The sequence below is a fragment of the Peromyscus leucopus genome, chromosome 6 (genome assembly GCF_004664715.2).
Source record: "Peromyscus leucopus breed LL Stock chromosome 6, UCI_PerLeu_2.1, whole genome shotgun sequence".
NCBI lineage: Eukaryota > Metazoa > Chordata > Mammalia > Rodentia > Cricetidae > Peromyscus > Peromyscus leucopus.
The window spans coordinates 105387317-105410238 of NC_051068.1; the positions used below are offsets into that span (position 1 = coordinate 105387317).

General features: G+C 40.8%; 1 protein-coding gene across 4 annotated transcripts in view; it reads left to right on the plus strand.

Annotated features, from left to right (window-relative positions):
- Tbck (TBC1 domain containing kinase) overlaps positions 1-22922 on the plus strand; it is a 167974-nt gene that overhangs the window by 130234 nt on the left and 14818 nt on the right. For 3 of the 4 annotated variants that reach the window (XM_028857027.2, XM_028857016.2, XM_028857006.2), the window contains exon 25: positions 18419-18578. In XM_028857027.2, the coding sequence (XP_028712860.1) occupies positions 18419-18578 (160 nt within the window). Of the gene's footprint in view, positions 1-18418; positions 18579-22151; positions 22337-22922 lie in introns of all 4 variants that reach the window. The other variant, XR_005091850.1, reaches the window with a different exon arrangement.

Consider the following 22922-nt stretch of genomic DNA (forward strand, 5'->3'; position numbering starts at 1 on the left):
AATATGTACGTGCATGCACATGCGAGTGTGTGTGTGTGTGTGCGCGCGAGCATTTGTTTCTCTGATATACATTGTGGTTCTAGATATCATTTGAGTTCTTCTTTTAAAAAACAAAGATTAAGACTGACTTTTTTTTTTACAATACTATTCAGTTCTACATATCAACCACAGATTCCCTTGTTCTGCCCCCTCCCACCCCTCTCCCCTTCCCCCTAGCCCACCTCCCATTCCCACCTCCTGCAGGGCAAAGACTCCCCTGAGGACTGAGATCAACCTGATAGACTCAGTCCAGGCAGGTCCAGTCCCCTCCTCCCAGGCCGAGCCAAGCAACCCTGCATAAGCCCCAGGTTTCAAACAGCCAACTCATGCAATGAGCACAGGACCTAGTCCCAATGCCTGGATGCCTCCCAAACAGATCAAGCCAATCAACTGTCTCACCCATTCAGAGGGCCTGATCCAGTTGGGGGCCCCTCAGCCATTGGTTCATAGTTCATGTGTTTCCATTCGTTTGGCTATTTGTCCCTGTGTTTTATCCAACCTTGGTCTCAACAATTCTCGCTCATACAAACCCTCCTCTTTCTCGCTAATTGGACTCCCAACGCTCCACCCGGGGCCTAGCTGTGGATCTCTGCATCCAGATCCCTCAGTCATTGGATGGGGTTTCTAGCACGACAATTAGGGTGTTTGGCCATCCCATTACCAGAGTAGGTCAGTCCCAGATGTCTCTCCACCATTGCCAGCAGTCTATTGTGGGGGTGTCTTTGTGGATTTCTGTGGGCCTCTCTAGCACTTTGCTTCTTCTTATTCTCATGTGGTCTTCATTTACTGTGGTCTCCTATTCCTTGTTCTCCCTCTCTGTTCTTGATCCAGCTGGGATCTCCCGCTCCCCCAAGCTCTCTTTCCCTCGAACTTTACCCTTTATTACCCCCACTCATGTCCAGGCTGTTCATGTAGATCTCATCCATTTCTCCATCATTGGGCGATCCCCGTATCTTTCTTGGGGTCCTGTTTTCCAGGTAGCCTCCCTGGTGATGTGAGTAGCAGTCCAGTCATCTTTGTTCTACATCTAGTACCCTCCTATGAGGATACACACCATGTCTGACTGTCTTAAGAAGCTCTCTACCACTGATCTACATATGTAGCCCCCACACTTTTTCTTTTAATATTTATTTGTTTTCCTTTTGTGTATATGAGTATTTAGGTTAGAATTTGAGCAAAGACAAAGTGTGTATATATATATTGCCTACCTCAGAACTAAAGGGGCCAGATCTCAACACTGAACTCATATTTACTAAAATGGCAAAAGCATTGGCTTAGAGAGAACATGTGCTTAAATGGAATACAACATGTTTTTTAGAAAGATTTTACTATTAAATATAACTTACTCAGTGATTTTGGCATTAGGATGTGAGCCATTATGAATAGGAGCCATTCACCTTTCTCCATATGTTTTCATCTTGTCAGAATCCCATGATACATACATTGATTTTTCTCCAGTGTCTAGATAAATGGCTGTCTTACCTTCTTATAAAAAAAAAAAAATGCTGGGGACCAAAGCCAGGACAGTGATTGTCCTATGTTGCTCTTTACCACTGATCTATGTATGTAACCCTCATACTTTTATTTTTAATATTTATTTTCATTCTGTGTGTATGAGCATTTTGCCCAAATATATGCAAGTGGAACTAGAGTTACAGATACTTGTGAGCTGCCATGTAGGTTCAGGGAACCGAACCTGGGTCTACTGGAAGAGTGCTCAAGATCAAAGATACTTTTTCTTAACAGAACAATCACTTCTTAAACAGAATTTTTCTTTTAAAAAAGTGTATGAAATGTAAATGAAATGTAAATGAAGAATTTTATAACTTTAAATTTTCACAGTTATAGCATGTAGGTATAAAACAATAAATCAGGGACAGCCTACTGATAAAGGCTTACATGCCGAAATCTGCATATTTTATGTGTATATTTTCAGTCTCGTTTTTTAAATGAATCTCAGACCGTGCTTTCCCAGAATTTAAAAAGCAGTATGAAAAATTCTAGGTGACTTACAGTACAATTTGAAAGCTCACAGTTTCAAACATAATTTAGTTTATTGTTTTATTTCATTTTTTTTTTTAAACAGACTCTCACTTGACTATCCTGGAACTCACTGTGTAGACCAGGCTAGCCTTGACTCACAGAGAGTGCTGGGAGGAAAAGCACATGGCACCACACCTGGCCCATAACTCAATATTTTTTTAAAATGTTCCTTTTTATTTTCTCCAAGCTATAGGAACCCTGAGTTAAGAGAAAGTAAAAACATGATGTGCCTAGTTTTTAAGGCTTCTGAATTATGGTAAGCTCCTTAGGAGAGTGGGTGTGTAGATTCTCAAACAAGGAGTAAATTCCAGTTGACTAGCAGTGGTCCCCATTTCCAGAAGTTCTGATCTGATGCTTCAAGAATTTGAAATCATTTTACTCTCTTTTAACATTTTATTTCTTATTTTGACTGAGGCTTTAATTAAAATCATTGTCTCTTAAACCAACAGAAAGGCTGGGTACGTGGCTTAGTAAAATGCTTGCTACACAAGCCTGAGGATGCGTTTGGATCCTGGAACCAGATAAAAGCTGAGAGTGTGGCTGTGTCTGTAATCTCAGCACTGGAGCACAGGGACAGAGGGACCCTGAAGCTTCCTCTCAGCCAGACCACCAGACCAGTGAACTCCAGCTTCTCCAAAGACCCTCTCTCAAAAATAATGTGGAGACTATTGGAAGACACCCAATGTCAACTTCTGGTCTACACACACACACACACACACACACACACACACACACACACACACACAAATGTGTTACATTATGGCACTAATTTTCAAAACTATCATTTGTTTGTATGCCCACAGAGACAAGAGATACTGGATTTCTTAGATCTGGAGTTAAAAGCAGTTATGAGCTGCACAGTGTGGATTCTGGGAACCAAACTTAGGTTTTCTGAAAGAGCGGTTTAGGCTCTTAACTGCTGAGCCATCTCTCTCCCCCTTGTGAGTTATTTTTAATACCTTTTTGAAAGATTGCTTTAAAACAAACATTTCGTTTTGGTTTTAATGGAACAGGGTCTTACCGTGTAGCCACAATTCCTTCAAACCCTGGCTGCTACCTTAGTACCATATGTATACAGGGCCTAGTCCCCAGCAGAACAGCTCTGCCTCTGTGGATTCCTTTAAACAAATGCAGCCCCCAAATCAAGGAAAACTATTTGAAGTGCTGAAATGTAATAATATACTTTGAAAAAAAGAGGAGGATTAGAAAAGCCCTTTCTTTTTGTGACTTAATTGGTAAGACCTAACCCATTCAGACATCAATTTTTCCTTAAAGCTGCTAAACTGTTGTTGCTTTTTTGTTTTCAATCTCTATTACGTTTTTATGTGTTTCTTTGTGGATGTGCACATGCCACGGTGTGCACGTGGAGGTCAGAGGACAACTTGTAGAGCTGGCTTTCTTCTTCCACCATGTGGGTCCTGGGAATCGAACCCAGGTCCTCTGCTTGGTAGCTGGAGCTTTTACTCACTGAACCATCCAAGCAGCCCAGTGATGATGACATGGGCTAGGATCTGATAACCACTTCTGGCCGCCCTGAGTACCAGGCATGCATGTAGTATGCATATATAATACAAGCAAAACAAAACATGGATACACTTAAATAATAAAACTTAAAACTATGAAATCCTTACAGTACCTGTGAAGTATTATGGTAGGGTAACTCAGTATTCATCAAGGTAAATCTTTACAATTAATTTAGGTCTACTATCACTCTACAAATCATTTTGAGACATGACTGTTTAATCAGTGTACCTTTAAAATAATTCCATTTCCTCTTTGCTACAAAACAGAGCAAAAAGAACACTGTGGTAATTTTCCTTCTCTACAGAAGGTATTTTTGAAATACTGATGTCTCTCCACCTCTTGTAATACCTCTGCTTCTGTTGAGTTTGGAGACAAGGCCTCCCTGTGCTGGCCTCTAACTGGCTGTGTAGCAAGAGGCTGGCCTGGAACTAAACTGCCTCTACCTTCCTGTGCTGGGATCCCACAATGTCTGCTCTCTGCTTTGTTTTATAAGCCCTTTAAATAAGCGAGTATCTAACAAAAGTCTATGTCTCCATATGGGTAAACATCTTGCCTCATTTGTGTTCTAGGGATAACAAATTTCTAAAATTACATTTTAATCTCATCTTTTTCCCTGTGTAACATAATTGAGACACTTGGTTGGGAAGGGAGGGAGGCACTCTTAAGCAAATGAAATGTGTGCCCATAGACTGAAGGAGCCACCTTCCTGGTGACTGCGGGCTGCTGTCTGGGATTCCATGCATGCTGCAGTCACTTCCCTGTTGTCTGTGTTTTGGCTGCACGTAAAGAGAAGTGCATCAGCAAACCAGCATCCGCTTCCTCTGTGTCTGAGGATGGCAAGGCGAAGCACTGGGAGTGCAAAGGAAGCCCAAGTCCATAGCCAGACAGCACACACTGGGAGGTAAGGCACAATCCCAAACACTTAGAAACACCCACTAAAGCCTTGATGTCACTGCCAGAGGCTCCAGAGAGGTAAACAGCAACATTGTTTGCTGAAATAATGTTTCCAGGTAAAGCTTTGTTCGGTGTATCCATGGGGATTTTGAAGAAAGGCAATAGAAAATGTTTCCTGTGGAGTGGCATAAGCTTTATGAGTAATGTTAATGGCTTCAAAGGCAATGTCCAGGCCAGCTGTTGATTTGGTAGCTATAAATATTTAGAGTTTCAGATTTCCTGAAGTTCATATTAAAGGTGGCCTTAATGATGCAAATGTGGGCCCAACTGATGTTATCTGTAAACAGAAATACTTGGAAGGAAGTTAATCTCATTTGCTTCAAGTAAAGGCTGAGTTTACAGCTTTATTTCTAAAGCTCTTAGGAAAGGGGGAAGGAAGGAGGAGGGAAAGATGGAAGAAAAAGGGGAGGAAGAGAAAAAACAGGACGTACAACTGAATGCTTATACTTATTCTAAAACCAACCCCAACTGTTTTCAGTATTACACCATACTCAGTGAATGCTAACATTATTCTTTTCACTAGTCCTTAAAAATTCATTTCTGAAAATATTTTCAAAGTACTGTGGAGATACCTGTGGTCAGAGGAAGACAGGAGATAAGGAGGTTCTTCACGATTTTGCTAATCCTATGTAAGTTTGTATTCAGTCTATTTGAGTTAATCATTCCATTCATGGATGGATGGATCTCCCTTCATGTGGGGTTTATGGTCGCACTGCTGAGGAATCTCTCCACTGCTTGGGTTAATGTCAGAGCTGCAGTAGCAGTCGGTGCCAGTTTGCTGTTTTAGCCCTAGATCCAAAGCAGTCAGTCCTGTGTAAAGACATTTGCTAGGCAACAGGGATACAAAGTGAAAGCAGAGCCCCTTTTTCCCAGTTATATAGCTAGAATGGACTTTTTAAATAGATGATTGCATCACATTGTGATGTGAGTCATACTCACAATGTCATAGGAATACAAGGATGGGTAGCTGAACCAGATGGTGGCTGTTTAAGCATGAGTAGATTCGGTGAGCAAAGGGAAAGAAGACAAAATACAATCCTTACAGGATCAGGTCCAGAGAGGCTAAGGACACCTTTAAGAGATTACAGAGAAGTACAAAGGAACCAGCAGCTCAAGCCTGTAACCTGAGCACCCGCTTGGGAAGCTGGCACAGGGGCACATGGATGTAGAGGCCCTGTCTAAAGAAAAAGTATTTAGGCAGAGAAAATTACATGAACCAGGCAGAAAGGCAGCCAAATGAGTCCATTTGAAATGGGAGTTATTAGGGCCTCGTTCATGAGGGCTGAACTGAGAGATCTGGGCCACGGAAGGTTTCTCAGCAGGAATGTTGTCATCTGGCCGCTTCGTTTATAAAATTTTAACTTGAAAAGATTATGAATAAAGTGGATTTTTCTGGGGTGGGGGGAAGCAAAAGTTTTAGACAGCTGCTTCTGCAGTCCTCTGAGCTCAGGGTAACCGCTGTCTTACACTGGCAGACCATTGCAGGAATGGGGGGAAGGTGAGATTCGCTGGAGTGGAAGTTGTGGGGGCCCTGATGAGGTGTTGAAAGTGAGATCTTAAACTTGGTGATGGGGTGCTGCTGATGCCAATTCAAATGTGTAGCAATAGAGGTGTAAGGAAAGTGACGTCTGAACATTTCTGATTGCAGTTGGTGCTTCTCAGTTGCATATGGAGCGACCACAGGCTTTGTTCTGCTTCGCTTTGGGGCTATTAGTAAAGGTCCAGGCTTCAAATGGGTTTAAAGGTATATTGCTTCATTATTTAAACTAGTTAACACAGAAAGCAGGCCAGAACAGAGACATACCTGATTTCATAATTGGTGAGGTTGGCGTGGTCTGATTAAGAGGGTTTAGACCACAGTACACAACAAAATAATGTGTTCTATCAGAATTCAGAAATATGAGATTGTTTCTGAGTTCAGTTTTGACCATGCATTTTAAAGGAGATAATTTTTTATGAAGTAAAAACATATGCTATGAGCATTTCTGTGATATGAGCACTCTCAATTTACCTATATGAGATAGATAGATAGATAGATAGATAGATAGATAGATAGATAGATAGATAGATAGACAGACAGATGATAGATAGATAGATAGATAGATAGATAGATAGATAGATAGATAGATAGATAGATATACACTTCACAAATAAGATATGCTCAGTGTGATAGTAATAATTGTCAACTTATCCAGAATCACCTCAGAGACAAAGCTCCAGACACATCTCTAAGAGATTATTTAGTCTCTAGGCATGCGTATGTGGGATTGCATTGATAAAGTTAATTGAGGGGGAAAAGTACACTAAAATTATGAGGTACCATTCCCTGCGCTTGGTCCTGGGCTGTATAAAAGGAAAGTGTTAGCTGAGCACAAGCAGTCCTCACACTCTGTTTCTTGATTTTGGATGCGATGTGACCAGTTGTTTCAACCTCCTGCTGCAACAGGTTTTAACAAAATGTAATCAACTACATACCTCTAATCACCTCTACAGTGTGCAGAAATTGCCCAAAGAAGTTCTACTTCCTATTTTTTCTTATTTCTTCTCGCATACAGTATTTGCCAACCACAGTTTCTCCTCCCTCCTCTCTTCCAAGTCTCCCCCTTCCCTCTCTCCCAGATACACTCCTCCTCCCTTTCCCTTCTGAAAAGAGCAGGCCTCCCAGGGATATCAACTGAACATGGCATAACAAGATGCAATAAGACTAGGCACAAACCCTTATATCAAGGCTTGATGAGGCAACCCAGGAGAAGGAAAATGGTATCAAGAGCAGCCAAAATAGTCAGAGACAACCCCACTCCCACTATTAGGAGTCTTGTTGTTGGTTGTTTTTGCTCTTTGGCTCTTTGCTCTTTTGAGGGGTCCACCACTCAACTCCCAAATAAATGCACATGGAGACTTATTCTTAATTATAAATGCCCAGTCTTAGCTTGGCTTATTTTTCACCAGCTTTTCTTAATTTAAATTATCCCATCTACCTTTGGCTTCAGGGCTTTTATCTTTCTCTGTTACTGTATACCTTTTCTTTCCTTCTTACTCCATGTCTGATTGTGTAGCTGGGTGGCCGGGTGGCCGGCCCCTGAAATCCTCCACCTTCCTCTCTGATTCCTTGCTCTTTCTTCTTTTTCCAAGATTTCTCCTTATTTATTGCCTTGCTATTGGCCATTCAGCTCTTTATTAGACCATCAGATGTTTTAGACAAGCAAAGTAACAGCTTCACAGAGTTAAACAAATGCAACATAAAAGAATGCAACACATCTTTGCATCATTAAATAAATGTTCCACAGCATAAACAAAGGTAACACATCTTAAAATAATATTCTACAACAGAGCTTCCATAAAATTCCCAAGGTAAACAACCATAACATATGCAGAGGAACTAATATAGACCTAAGCAGGCTCTGTGATTGTCACTTCAGTTTCTGTGAGCCCCTGTGAGCACTGCTAGTTGAATCTGTGGGCTCCTCGTGTCCGCCATCCCTCTAGCTCCTACAATCCTTCCTCTCCCTCTTCTGCGGGGTTCTTGAGTTCCATCTAATGTTTGTCTGTGAGTCTCTGCACCTGCTCCCATCAACTGCCCAAGGAAGCTTCTCTGATGACAATTGGGCTAGGCACTGATCTATGAGTATAATAGAACTATGACTATAGCAGAATACCATTAAAAATCCTTTCATTGACTTTTTTTTTTCTTTCTGCAGTCCTATTTGTTTGTACCCTAAGTCTCTGGGCTATCCAGCTTCTAGTTCCTGGTCATCCAGGCAGTGTTGGGCATGGAAAGCCTTGCCTGGTTACAGAATATGTCCAGTTCAGTCTCCATATCCTCCATTACTAGGAGTCCTCACTAGGATCACCCTCATAGATTCCAGGAAGTTTCCACTGCACTAGGTTTCTACCTCTCCCCTAAAGACCCTCCCCAATTCCAGTCATCTCTCCCCAGACTCTCTCCCTCCATCCCTCCATACCCCACATGAACCCTTCTGTCATCCCTACCTGCCTTCAGTTCATCCACAAAATCTGTTCAATTTCACTTTCCCAGAGTGACCCATGCATCCCCTTGAGCCCTCTTTGGTTTCACTTAGCCTCTTTGGTTCTGTGGATTGTAGCATAACTACCCTTTACTTTAGAGCTAATATCCACTTATGAGTGAGCACATACCATGTTTGTCTTTCTGAGTCTGAGTTATCTCACTCAGGATGATCTTTTCTAGTTCTATCCATTTGCCAGCAAATTTTATGATGTCATTTTTTTAACTGTTGAGTAATATTCCATTGTGTAAATGATAATTTCTTTATTCTTCAGTTGAGGGACATCTAAGTTGTTTCTAGTTTCTAGCTATTATGAGTAAAGCTGCTTTGAACATAGTTGTGTGTCCTTGTGGTAGCATGGAGTGCCCTTTGGGGTTATGCCCAAGAGTAGTATAGATGAGTTGTAAGGTAGATCAATTCTCAATTTTCTGAGAAACCACCATATTGGTTTCTAAAGTGGCTATACAATTTACACTACCACCAGCAATGAAAGAGTGTTCCCTTTGCTTTATATCCTCACCAGCATGAGCTGTCACTTGTGTTTTTAATGTTAGTCATTCTGATAGGTGTAAGATGGAATCCCAAAAAAGTTTTCAATTTTCATTTCCCTCATGGTTAAGGGTGTTGAACATTTCTTTACCTGTTTCTCAGACATTTAAGATTCCTCTGTTGAGGTCTGTATCCCATTTTTTAATTGGATTACTTGGTTTGTTGATGTCTAGTTTCTTGAGTTCTTCATATATTTTGGAAATTAGCCCTCTATCAGATGTGGAGTTGGGGAAATCTTTTCCCATTCTGTCTGGTGCTATTTTGTCCTATTGATAGTGTCCTTTGCTTTACAAAAGTGTTTCAGTTTCAAGAGGTTCCATGTATTAACTGATCTTAGTGACTGTGCTATCAGTATTTAAGAAGTTGCTGTGCCAATGCATTCAAGGCTATTCCCTACTTTCTCTTCTATCAAGTTCAGTGTATCTGGTTTTGTGTTGAGGTCTTTGATCCACTTGGAGTTGAGTTTTGTGCAGGGTCATAAATATGGTTCTATTTGCATTCTTCTACATGTAGACATTCAGTTAGACCAGCACCATTTGTTGAAGATGCTTTCCTTTTTCCGTGTATTTCTGGCTTATCAAAAAGCAGGTGTCCATAAGTGTGTGGATTTATGCCTGGGTCTTTGAGTTGATTCCATTGAGCAACATGTCTGTTTTTATGTCAATATCATGTGGATTGTATTACAACAGCTCTGTAGTAGAGCTTGAAATCAGGGATGGTGATACCTTTGGAAGTTCTTTTATTGTTCAAGATTGTTTTAGCTATCCTGAGTTTGTTTTTCTTGTTATTATTTTCCATATGAAATTGAGGATTGTCCTTTCAAGATCTGTAAAGATCTGTGTTGGGATTTTGATGGGGATTATGTTAAATCTGTAGGTTGCTTTTGGTAGAATGGCCACTGTTACTATGTTAATCTTACTGATCCATGAACATGGGAGATCTTTTCATCTTCTGATGTCTTTTTCTATTTCTTTCTTCAAAGATTTGAAGTTTGTCTTTCACTTACTTGGTTAGGGTTACTCCAAGATATTTTATATTGTTTGTGGCAATTATGAAAGGTGTTATTTCCCTGAATTCTTTCTCAGTCCATTTGTCATTTGAATTTAAGAGGGCTACTGAATTTTTTTTAGTTAATCTTGAATCCAGCCACTTTACTGAAGGTGCTTATCAGCTGTAAGAGTTCCCTGGTAGACTTTCAGGGGTCGCCTATATATACTATTATAACCAAAAGCTTTTCTCTCCGCCTGCCAGTACCCAAATAACCAGTCAGGGGCTTATATTAATTACAAACAGTTTGGTCTATGGTTCAGGCTTCTTGCTAGCTAGTGCTTTCATCTTAAATTAACCCATTTCTATTAATCTATATTTTGCCACATGGCTGTGGCATTACTGGTCTATTGGCATGTTGCTCCTTGGTCAGCTGGCTGGTGTCTGCTCTGACTCTGCCTTTCTTCTCCCCCTATCTCTCTTGAATTACCTTCCTGGCTATAATCTGTCTTGCCATAGGCCAGAGCAGCTTCCTTATTAACCAATTATATCAACACATATTCACAGCATATAGAAAGACCATTCCACAGCATACTATCATCTGCAAATAAAAATATTTTGACTTATTCCTTTCCAATTTATATCCCTTTGATCTCCTTTAGTTGTCTTATTGCTCTAGCTAGAACTTCAAATAGTATGTTGAATAAATATGGAATGAACAGCCTCGTCTTGTTCCTGAGTTTAGTGAAATTGCTTTGAGTTTCTCTCCATTTAATTTGATGTTAGGTATAGGCTTGCATTAAATTGTGCTATTTTGTGTAAGTGTCTCTTGTATCCCTAATCTCTCTAAGACTTTTTGGTTTTTCAAGACAGGGTTTCTCTGTGTAGTTTTTGGTGCCTGCCCTGGATCTCACTCTGTAGACCAGGCAGGCCTCGAACTCACATGTGTTTTTTTTTTTTCTTTCAGTTTGTTTATATGGTAGATGACATTGACAAATTTTCGTGTTGAGTTATCCCTGCATCTCTAGGATGAAACCTACTTGATCATGATGGATGATCGTTTTGATCTGTTCTTAGTTGGTTTGTGAGTGCTTTGTTGAGTATTTTTGTATGTTCATTTGGGAAATTGGTATGTATGTAATTCTCTTTGTTGAATATTTGTATGTTTTGAGTATGTGGTGGGGTGTGTGTGTGACTGTGGCCTCCTAAAATGAATTTGGCAATGTTCCTTCTATTTACATTTTGTGGAATAATTTGAGTAGTATTGATGTTCTCTCTTCTTTGAAAAATCTGGTAGAATTCTATGCTAAAACTGGCTGACCTTGGGCTTTTCATGGTTGGGAGACTTTTAATGACTGCTATTTCCTTAGGGCTTATGTGTCTATTTAAATTGTTTATCTGATCTTGATTTAACTTTGGTAAGTGATATCTATTAAGAAAATTGTCCATTTCTTTTAGATTTTCCAATTTTGTGGAGTACAGGTTTTTAAAGTATGAACTAATGATTCTTTGGATTTTCTTGGTGTCTGTTGTTATGTCCCCCTTTTCATTTCTGATTTTGTTAATTTGGATAGCCTCTGTTTTAGTTAGTTTGGATAAGAATTTGTCTATCCTTTTGATTGTCTCAAAGAACCAACTTTTTTTGTTTCATTGATTCTACATTTTGTTCTCTTTTTTTCTATTTTATTGATTTCAGCTCTCTGATTATATTTTTGGTTGTGAGCCTAGCCTTTAACGGCTGAGCTATCCCTCCAGCCCCAGCTCTCTGATTATTTCCTGCCATCTCTTCCTCTTGGGTATGCTTGCTTCTTTTTGTTCTAGAACTTTCAGGTGTGCTGTTAAGTTGCTAATTGTAAAAGTGTGCTGTTAAGTTGTTAAATTGCTAAAAACCTCTAAATCCTTTTGTGTAGGCAGCTAATGCTATGAACTTTCCTCTTAGCACCACTTTCATTGTGTCCCATAAGTTTGGTCCTGTTGTAAATTCATTATCATTATATTCTAGGAAGTCTTTAATTTCTATTTTTTTTTTTTTTTTTTCTGTCTTGACCCAGCAGTGATTCAGTAGAGAGTTGTTAAATTTCCATGAGTTTGTAGGCTACCTGTTGTTTCTGTTGTTGAAATCCAGCTTTAATCCATGGTGATCTGTAGGAAGTAGGTGGGTATTTCTTCTTGTATTTGCTAAGACTTGCTTTTTGACCAAGTATATGTTGAATTTTGGAGAAAGTCCCATAAGGTGCTGAGAAGAATGTATATTCTTTTGTGTTTGGGTGAAATGTTCTATAGATATCTGTTAGATCCATTTTGTTTATAATATCTGTTAGCTCCAGTATTTCTCTTTTTAGTTTTTGTCTAGATGACTTGTCCATTGGTGAGAGTGTGGCTTTGAAGTCTCCCACTATCAGTGTGTGAGTGTCACTGTGTGATTTAAGCTTAAGTAATGTTTCTTTTACAAATGTGGGTGCCCTTGCATTCAGGGAATTCATGTTAAGAATTGAAACATTTTGGTGGATTTTTCCTTTAATGAATATAAAGTGTCCTTCCCTGTCTCTTTGGATTAATTTTGGTTTGAAATCTATTTTAATTAGATATTAGGATAACTACACCAGCTTGCTTCTTAGGTCCATTTGCTTGGAAAATCTTTCTCCAGCCCTTAACTCTGAGGTATTATCTATCTTTGATATTGAGTTGTGTTTCTTGGATGCAACAGAAGGGTGGATCCTGTTTTCGAATACATTCTGTTAGTCTCTGTCTTTTTATTGGGAAATTGAGTCCATTGATATTGAGAGATGTCAATGATTGTTAATCCCTATCCATCTCTTGTATTCTGTTGGTGAAGCTTGTCTCTGTAGTTCCTGTTCACTTACCTAGATTTTTCATTTCCAGAATTCCCTCATTTTGTTATGGTGATATTTTATTTGTGCTGAAATGTGGTGATATTTTATTTGTATGTTAATAAATAAAGTTTGCCTGGAGATCAGAGGAAATAGCAAGCCATTTTAAGTAAACACAAAAGTTAGGCAGTGATAGCACACTCCCTTAATCTGATCACTTGGCAGACAGGGTCTCTGTGTGTTCAAGGCCGTACTAGGGAACAGAGCCAAGTGTGGTGACACACGCCTTTAATCCCAGTACCAACCATGGAGACCTGGAGGTCTGTACAGACAGACAGAAAGTGACAAGGAAGTGAGGTAGCTAGGCTAAGAGCCAATGAGATGGCAGAACAGCAGGGCAATAAAGGTGTGGATAGACAGGAAGTAGCTCACTTTGGAAGCTGCTGCATGGTGAGGTAAGGTTAGCTGGTGGCTTTTCCTATTTCTCTGATCTCTAAGGCTTTCACCCCTATATTTGGCTTCGTGTTTTTTATTTAATAAGACCATTTAGAAATTCATCTACAGTTTGTGCTTTCTTTAGTGCTTCTATTTCCATTTTCAGATCTTGAACAGCTTTATTCATTTTCTTCAACTGTTTGTTCTTTTTTTTTTTCTTGACTTTCTTCAAGAGATTTATTCATTTCCTCCAAATTTTTGTTTGTCTTTTCCTTGATTTCTTTAAGGGACATATTCGCTTCTTCTTTAAGGACCTCTATCATCTTGATAAAGTTGATTAAGATCTTTTTCTTATGCTTCAGCTGTGTTGGAATTCTCAGGGCTTACCGTAGTAGAATAGCTGGACTCTGCTGATTTCATACCGCCCTGGCTGTTGTTGATTGTTTTCTTACTCTGGCATCTAGGCATCTGTGTCTCTGTGCTGATTTCTGGGTTTGTCTTTGTTGGGTGGTTGTTTTGTTCTTCTCTGACCCTTGTGGCCTGTGATTGAGCAGCGGGGGTTCAATACCTGAGTTGGGACATGAAACACATCAACAAGCAAGGGAGATTGGGAATAGTATCAGGTGGGGGCGGGGGGCACACTGAGAGAGTGGAGGAGGGCTGCTGATGGGTGGACTACGTAGAGTTCTGGTAGCCTGCATGGGTCTGATCCAGCAGGGAGTCTCCACCCAAACTGGCAGCTGGGACACAGGGACAAGAAGGGGAGACAGGTGTAACATGAACCTTAAAAGATCTTATTAAAAAAAAAAAAAAAAAAAAAAAAAAAAAAAACCCAGAGCCAGATATTGGGGTGAAAACTGAAAGATAAGAAACAGAACAAGCCACAGCCAATCTCACCTTTCCAACTCCTCAGACTCCAGAGCAAGACTTCCTGTTTATTCACACCTTATATACCTTTCTATCCCCTGCCGTCTTCCTTCCTTCCTAGTGCTGGGATTAAAGATGCATGCCACCACCACACCTGGCTCTGTTCCCAGTGTGGCCTTGAACTCACAGAGATCCAGGTGAATCTCTGCCTTCCGAGTGATAGGATTACTAAGTGATAGGATTAAGGATGTGACATCATTGTCTTTGCCTCTATGTCTAATCTAGTGGCTGGCTCTATCCTCTGATCCCCAGATAAGTTTATTAGCATACACAATATATTGGGGTACACAATATATCACCACAAACAGGCTTAGAGATAGAGTCCAGGGTGTGGGGCATCAAGAGAGTGGAGGAGGTCCGAGGGCAGGTGGCCTACCTGGAGTTCTAGCTGCAGGTGTGGTCTCTGGTCCAGCAAGGAGTCAGTCAGCACTGGAGTTGAGGATTGGAACACAGTGACTGGAAGGGGAGGGAGGATTGGGAAAAGTGTTGGGGGCGGGGCCACACCAAGTAGAGGAGGTTCACAGGTGGGCAGCCTACCTGGTCTTCTGGTAGGTGTGGCCTGTGGTTGTGCAGGGGTGTCTGCCAGAGGGAAAGGAGAGAGTCACTCTACTTCATCTTAATGTCAACCATATAAGGATTTGTGCTGTGAGCAATGAAACGTAATTACCAAGGACAGAAGGTCCTTAAGTAACTAAACTTGGTTCCTTCATTGTCAAGTGTACTAAACAAAAGAGGCTGCTTGTTGTAAATGCACTCATCTATAACAGGCTGGTCCGTCCTCCTCTGCTGTTGGCCAGGAACGCAGTCGTGGGTGGAAGATGGAGAGCTTGCCAGCCGTGTGTGTCCAGACATCTGCGCTTACTCAGTCTCCGCTTCTTGACAAAGAGTGTCTGGGAAGGGTGTTCTTAGATGGTTTCCAGGACCGCACTGCAGGGGCACTGTGGGCTAAGGCTCTGCTCCTTGATGTTTTCTTCCAGAGTACAGTGGGGTTTGGACAGAACTTTCCTCCTCTCCAAAACTCTTATTTTCATATTGTGTCAAACATTTTGACATTTAATCTCCACTTTTTAAAAAAAAAAATCAAACCATAAAGCCTAACTAACAGAAAATTCTGGGGAAATAACAAGTTAATAACATGCTTTTCGTGATAAAAATGCAGTATAGACAAGTCTCCTTTAAAAGTACATACTAAGTAGCATGTAAAAATTACCCAGATGTATCTGTGTGTTATTGGATATTTACATGCAGGCAACTTACTTTTTAAAACCAAGTATTCAGAGAATGTAACTTTAAGCAGTTTTTCTTCTGGAGTCTGAGATTCTGATTTTCTGTTATGTGGTTAACATTCTGTATAGAGGCATTCAAATGGGATTTTATGTTCAAAACCTTAACATATGTAAGCATTGTTTTTTGTTTCTCATTTTTGAGAGGGAAAATAAGACTTGCCCAGTTTGCATCAGGTACCTAGCTCTATCCTCCATATCCTCCTCTCCACCAACCATGACATGGTATGGTAGGATAAACACCATGGTCGAGGGTCAGGCTTTCACCAAGGGCAGTGTCTGGGCTGTCCAAACAAGAAGAAGGACCAGGTGGCTGTGTGGACATGGCCTCCCAGCACATGACTGGGACAGTTTGCATTACTTTGCTTCTGTAAAGCCACCAAAGGAAAGCTGGTCGCAGTCCACACGTGCCATCTGAGGAACAGTTCTTTCTGGCAGCTGATTCAGGCCTGCTGAGGAGAAATGAGCAGTTGAACTCCTAGTTGGTATTAAATAATGTCACTTTTAAGTTATCTTTACTAAAAACAAAATTGCTTAACTATTTTCAAGTATTTTCGGGGTTCTTATTCTTAAAAGTCCCCATTGTTCATGAAGACTGTGATTGAGACTATTGACTAATTGTGTTCGAGAAACTCTGACCAGCCAGGTATTGATGACATGCGTCAAAAGTTGAAGGGGACTCTACCTGTGCTTATAAAGAGTGTTCCCATTCTGGAATTCTCTAAATAATGTCCACTGCAATTCCAATGTGGATTTTATCTCTCATCGTTTTTTCAGAATGTACTTGATTATTTTATTATTAGTGTTAAATTTTTTTTCTTCCTGCTCCCCACCTGTTCTAGAAAGTAGAAGCATGGGATCCCTCCTCTTTCCACTAATGAGCTGGAGAGAGAAAGAATAATAGTGGACGAGTGTACAGACTGGGACAACTGTTACTTCAGTGTGTAGTTAGAATATTTTCCCTTCTATGGTGAGACGCTTAGAGTGAAAACCTAACTTGCTTGTGTCATAACCTTTAAAACTATCACTTGTATTAAGTCTCTCATGTGGAAGTTTGGGCAAGAGCTCTATTGAACACCTAAACAGCCCTTCATGGTCCATGGTTCCTAAGAGTGGAGATAAGACCTAAACTGGACTGGATGAGCATTCCCTTTCCTTTGAGCTTTCCCCACAGTGGTTGGTGCTCAAGTGCAAATCCAGTGTGCTGTTTTTCTGCTTAAAATACATGACTTTCCTTACTAGCAGAATAAAGATCATTATCATAAACAACACCAGGTGTTGCTAGAGTTTTCCTGCCTTGCCCACAGTCAGGACAAATCTTTGTCACCCGCCAGTCCCACAGCCGCTCAGACCCAACCAAGTAAACACAGAGACTTATATTGCTTACAAACTGTATGGCCGTGGCAGGCTTCTTGCTAACTGTTCTTATATCTTAAATTAATCCATTTCCATAAATCTATACCTTGCCACGTGTCTGGTGGCTTACCGGCATCTTCACATGCTGCTGGTCATGGCTACGGCTGGCAGTGTCTCTCTGCCTCAGCCTTCCGCTTCCCAGAATTCTCCTCTCTCCTTGTCCCACCTACTTCCTGCCTGGCCACTGGCCAATCAGTGTTTTATTTATTGACCAATCAGAGCAATTTGACATACAGACCATCCCACAGCAACCAGGCACAGTCTAGCCTCTACCTCCCTTTTTACTTCATGCTCTAAATTACATAGCATTGTCCTTCCTTGCCCTTAACTGGGCATATGCTTCCCCACTGCCTAAACTTTTATCCCCTCCTCCATTCCATTCCTTTGTCTTAACTTTTATTCTTCCGGGTTTGACCTTGCCATCACTTCATCAGTGAAACCCCTTCCCTGTCCTCCCAAGTTGATGCAGTCTGTTACAACATCTCATACATCTCCTCTATGGTTTTCTATGTGAAGCCGTATCTTTTCAATTTCCAAAGTTCTATTTTTATTCATCCAATTATATCCTTCATTAAGTAATTAAAAGTATATGTTTAAGATCTTATAGCCGGGCGGTGGTGGCGCACGCCTTTAATCCCAGCACTCGGGAAGCAGAGGCAGGCGGATCTCTGTGAGTTCAAGGCAGCCTGGCTACAAGTGAGCACAGGAAAGGCGCAAAGTACGCAGAGAAACCTGTCTCGAAAAAAAAAAAAAAAAAAAAAAAAAAAAAAAAGATCTTATGTCATTTCTAAGTATTGTAGGTTAATGGATGTCTTTGTTTTCTAAACTAACAGCAACAGTCAATTAGACCATAGAATTCTCCTAAAGTTTAAGAACCGTCAGACATGGCCCCTTTTGGATGTTATAAAATCAGAATAATGGATCTGTCGGTTCAGTTTGCTGGACGCATTAACCTGCAGCAGAACAGTTTCCAGCTGGGGCTGATGGCCTCTAACAGTTCTGAGTGGAGTTTGACTTAGCATCTCCTTTGCCGTTATTTTCAGTATCAGATTTGCCCTGAGACAGTCCACTTGCCAGTGCATCTCCTTTAAAGAACCCCGGTGCTGAGAACTTGATGGCACACAGACTGCAGCCTGTCGGTGACTGTGGCTTCACTGGGTCGGAGCACTTTCAGATTCCACTGATAAGTACATCTCAAGATGCTCTTCCTTTCTCTTTTCATTTTCCAATTTCATTTTCTTCCTCCTTAGAGGATCTTATTTTGTTTAGATGAAATACTAGGGTGAACATGGAAATGTTTAGTACTGTTGTCTAGGAATGAGTTACCTCTGTTTTTCTCGGATGCTCAAGACTCCAAAAACAGAAAGAAAGAGAAAAGAGCCACTTTCCTTAGCTCCTCTGTCAGCTTTCTTCGAGGTCACATCGCAGGCAGCATCAACATCCCGTTCAGCGCTGCGTTCACCGCCGAGGGAGAGCTCAGCCAGGGCCCTTACACCATGATGCTTCAGAATTTCAAAGGGAAGGTCATTGTGATCGTGGGGCACGTGGCAAAGCACACAGCTGAGGTAAGTGTACTCAGAAATGTCCTGCACGTGTTCTGAACTGTTCCTGCCTACTGTCCAGATGGTTGTAAATAGGTTTCTTCGGAGTCAGTCATAGAGCCCAGCTCTACAGATCTGTCTGTATTCTTTCCTAGATTTGTCTCCAGGGAAGCCTCCTTCATTCTCACCTCCTGTTTTCAGCATCAGGATGAGTGTTAGGAGGCTTAGGAAAACCCAGAGCTGCTGGTGTTACTTGTCAGTGTTAGGAGCTGGGTCCTAAGTTTGAGGATATTAAAAGGTGGACCTTTAAGAGGCGGGTCCTAGTAGGAAGTCCTCTGGTCAGTGGAGGTTTGCCTCTGTAAGGGATTGTAGGCCCTAGTCACTGACTTCTGATACCTCCATATACATTAGTGCCATCCACAGTGGGCACCGACTGTACGCCTTTGGACTTGCTCCCTTTGCAACTAACTGTGAGCTGACTAAGCTTCCTTTCTTTATAAAGTCAGCTACCTCCATTATTTTGTTATAATGAAATATAAATTAATATGACAGCATAGGTTTCCAGGGATTTTTTTTCCTAGCTGCTTTTTGAAATTTCAAAAATATAGACTGAACTTCTATCAGAGAATCAGGGCCAGAACATAGGCTTTGGAAGCTGCCTAGGTGGCATTTGTTGGACTTTGGTAAGATTTTGTTGACTAGAAACTCAAGGCTTGGTATCTATTTAAGATGTGTGAAACAAAAAGCTGGACTCCCTCTCCAGATTGAGAGAGGAATTGACTATATTCTAAGCAAACTGCAAAATAAAAAGTAGATATGACTGCTAAAAATTACCACCAAGAAAGAGAGAGAGGAGAGAGAGAGAGAAAGGAAGAAAGGAAGGAAGGAAGGAGAGGAAGGAAGGAAGGAAGGAAGAAAGAAAGAAAGAAAGAAAGAAAGAAAGAAAGAAAGAAAGAAAGAAAGAAAGAAAGAAAGAAAGGAGAAAGGAAGAAAGAGAGGGAGAGGGAGAGAGAGGGAGAGAGAGGGAGAGAGAGGGAGAGGGAGGGAGGAGAGAGAGAGAGAGAGAGAGAGAGAGAGAGAGAGAGAGAGAGAGAGAGAGAGAGAGAGAGAAGAATAAAGAAAGAGAGAAAGTGGAGCCTGGTGTGGCAGCATACACCTTTAATCTCAACACTCAGGAGTCTTGGCAGATGGATCTCTGAGTTCAAGGCCAGCCTGGTCTATCTACATAGCAAGTGTAGCAAGTGTCAGGACTATGTAGAGAGATCCTATCTCAAAGAAAGAATGAAAGATAAAAAAAGGTGTGGGAGACTACAGCATATGAGAGCCACGCAGGGTCACAAACGACATCCCCAGAGTCGGTAGAGAATATTCCTGTGTTGAGTGAATGCAGAACTCATCCCATCCAAGCCAAGTTGAGGAAGAATCATTCCTATTAAAGCAGCAGTTACTAGCTCCCTGGGGAACACAGGCAGAGCTTTCCCAGATTACCAATCATGAATCCCATGGCACCTCGGGCAGAATGAAAAGGGAGACCAAAGAAGGGTCAGCAGTGTGTTGAGAGATTTGCCTAGGAATGGAGGTTAAAGCATTCCCAGCCATTTTCCTTTATGTCTCTATAGAAGGGACAAACCATAAATATGGTTATTAAAAATGTGCTGACATGAGAACTTGAAGAATTTTGGTCATTTTAAGTTTCCAAAACTTGGTGGGCAAGATGGCTCAGTGGGTAAAGGCACTTTCTCCAAGACTGACAAGCTGAGTTAATCCCTAGGACCCACATGGTGGGCGGAGAAACACGACTTCCACAAGTGGTTCTCCAACCTCCACATATATGTGTATGTGTACACACACACACACACACACACACACACACACACACACACGGAATGAATGAATGAATGAATGAATGAATGAATGAATGAATACACAAAAATATTTAAAATATCTAAAAGTTGTTTTAGAAGTGCAGGGATAAGGACAGTACTTACTTTTGACATTGAATGAAGGCCAGCCTTGACTTTGAAACTTTACTAATTATGTCATAAATCACACCTTTCATATAAAGTATGTAACAGAATATCTAAATGCACCCTTTTCAAGAAAGTTAGTGTAGTAAGTAGCTGGTCACTTAAATCTATAATCCCAAGTCAGTGACAGCATATATAATTATAGCCATGGTAGTATTGTTTTGATGTAAGATGTCACTTTATGACTGCTGCATACATACATAGTCAGTAGTGCCATACCATTCCATACATCCATATCACTATTGAGAATCACATACTTCTAGGTTCCAGGTGACATACAGCCTTAGGAAGGAATCCCAACAATAGTCCAAATTATGGACTGGTCTTTATATGAGCGGTGCTGTGGTAAGTACATACATGTGTTTTCTCCTTTTGTTTTCCATAACTGCTCTGTTAACAGAGTGTGGTGGTTAGAGTTAATTGTCAACCTGACAGAATCTAGATTCATCTGGAAGACAGGACTCTAGACATGACTAGGGGGAGGGGGCCTTATCTTGTCTGCATTGAGGCTAGCCTTATCTTGTCTGCATTGAGGCTAGCCTTATCTTGTCTGCATTGAGGCTAGAAGGCCCATCCACTGGGTGTGCCACTACCGGGTTATTTAAATGAAGAAAGAAGCTGAGCATCCTGTATTCCCTGTGTCTGTTTCCTGGCTGCATACACATGTGACACATATCGTGACACAATAGACTATACACTCTTGAACTGTGCTGAGTCAAAATAAAAACTCTTTCTTCTTTCATTGCTTCTGACAAGGCTTATTTTTAATCACAGCAACAGGAAAAGTAGCTAAAACAAGGGAGACTTGTTCTACCCATCTCAAACATGAGAAAAGCTGGATTCAGTTTACCTAATGTGCCAGATGATAGGAATATACACTGTTAACCACTATGTAAGCTCTGCTACTAATTAGCTCAGTGCAGGAGGCTGTTGAGTCTCATGCTGCTGTGTGTCCTGGTTTTAAAGTGGGCTTATTCTGACTTCATACACAACACTTTACCAGACTATGGCTGTGTTTTCATAAAACATTTGCCACTTGAAAGAAAGTTCCTAACAAGTAGACTGTATAGTTTTAAAACTCCTTAAATTGCCAACTGCTTCCAAATATCCTAATCATATTAATTTGTCATTTATCTAACTTTACCATACAGGTAAAACATGTCTGTCAATACATAGATTATTTCTTTCATTAAGCCGTTAATTTAAAAATCTCTTATGTACAAGCCAATAAGTGTAAGTTCAGAATTTGAAGGAAATATATAAGAATGCATACTCACGTGCAGTATAGGATATTTAATAATACTGAACCTTCATATTCTAAATTAGTGTCATGCTTATTAGAAGTCAGCTACTATCAATTACTTTTTCTTTACATCCTTCTTGCTGACTCATGTATAGACAGTAATGACTAGACAAGTTAATATGCACAGCTCCTAGTGCTTCAGTCCAATCACAGTAACTCATTTGTGATCGTTGTAGATTGGGATCAAGATCTATTTTTAGTAATGTTTCTCAGCAAAGGTCAAAAGATACTTATTTGTACGGTTTCCTGTTTATCTCTGCTGCCCAGATCTGTACAGCAGTCTGGATGCTTCCCCGACACGCACTGAATTAAATACATGTCAGCTTGAGGTATTGGAATTCCACTGTGTGTCTGTGCTCGTGCTGGATAGCTTCTCTTCACTCCACTGCCCACTGCAGATCAATCCTCTACCGTTCTTCACACGTCTTTCCAGCCCACAAAGGAAAATGTCTGTGAGTTCTGAATCCTGGCTGTTCATTAGTGAAGAGCTCTGAGCAGTTATGGGTTGGAAGGAAGCAGGATATTTGTCCTCCTAGATCTTTCTCAGCAATGATCTCAGGCAGCTGTGTCACTCTACTGAAAACAGCATTTCTCTCTGGAAGGCCTCTCACCACAGTTCTCCTGTGAGCCCCTGGCTTCATCTCCAGGAGTGGTAGCAAATCTGCTTTTGCAAGCCTTGGTTAGCACTGCCCATTACAGTTCTCCTGCATCCCCTCCTCCTCTGTAATCAATCACCACCTGAGTTCATGCTGAGGTCAGATTAGGATCCCAGCTGTCATAGGACAGTATTTAAAATATGTGAATTTTGTAAGCCTAGCTTCGATACTATGCTGGTTTTCTCACTGAGTTAATTTGGGCAAGTATTTGGCCTTTTCGAGTCACTATTTGTTCAATTATAAAGTGAAAATAACATTTCAAGCTCATCATTAATGATAGCTTTTAGACAAGGCATGTAAAGTTTCTTAAGGAACCTAGTAATAGTGCTCACTGCACTACACTTATATATATGAGTATTGTAAAAAGTTATGAGTGTGAGGT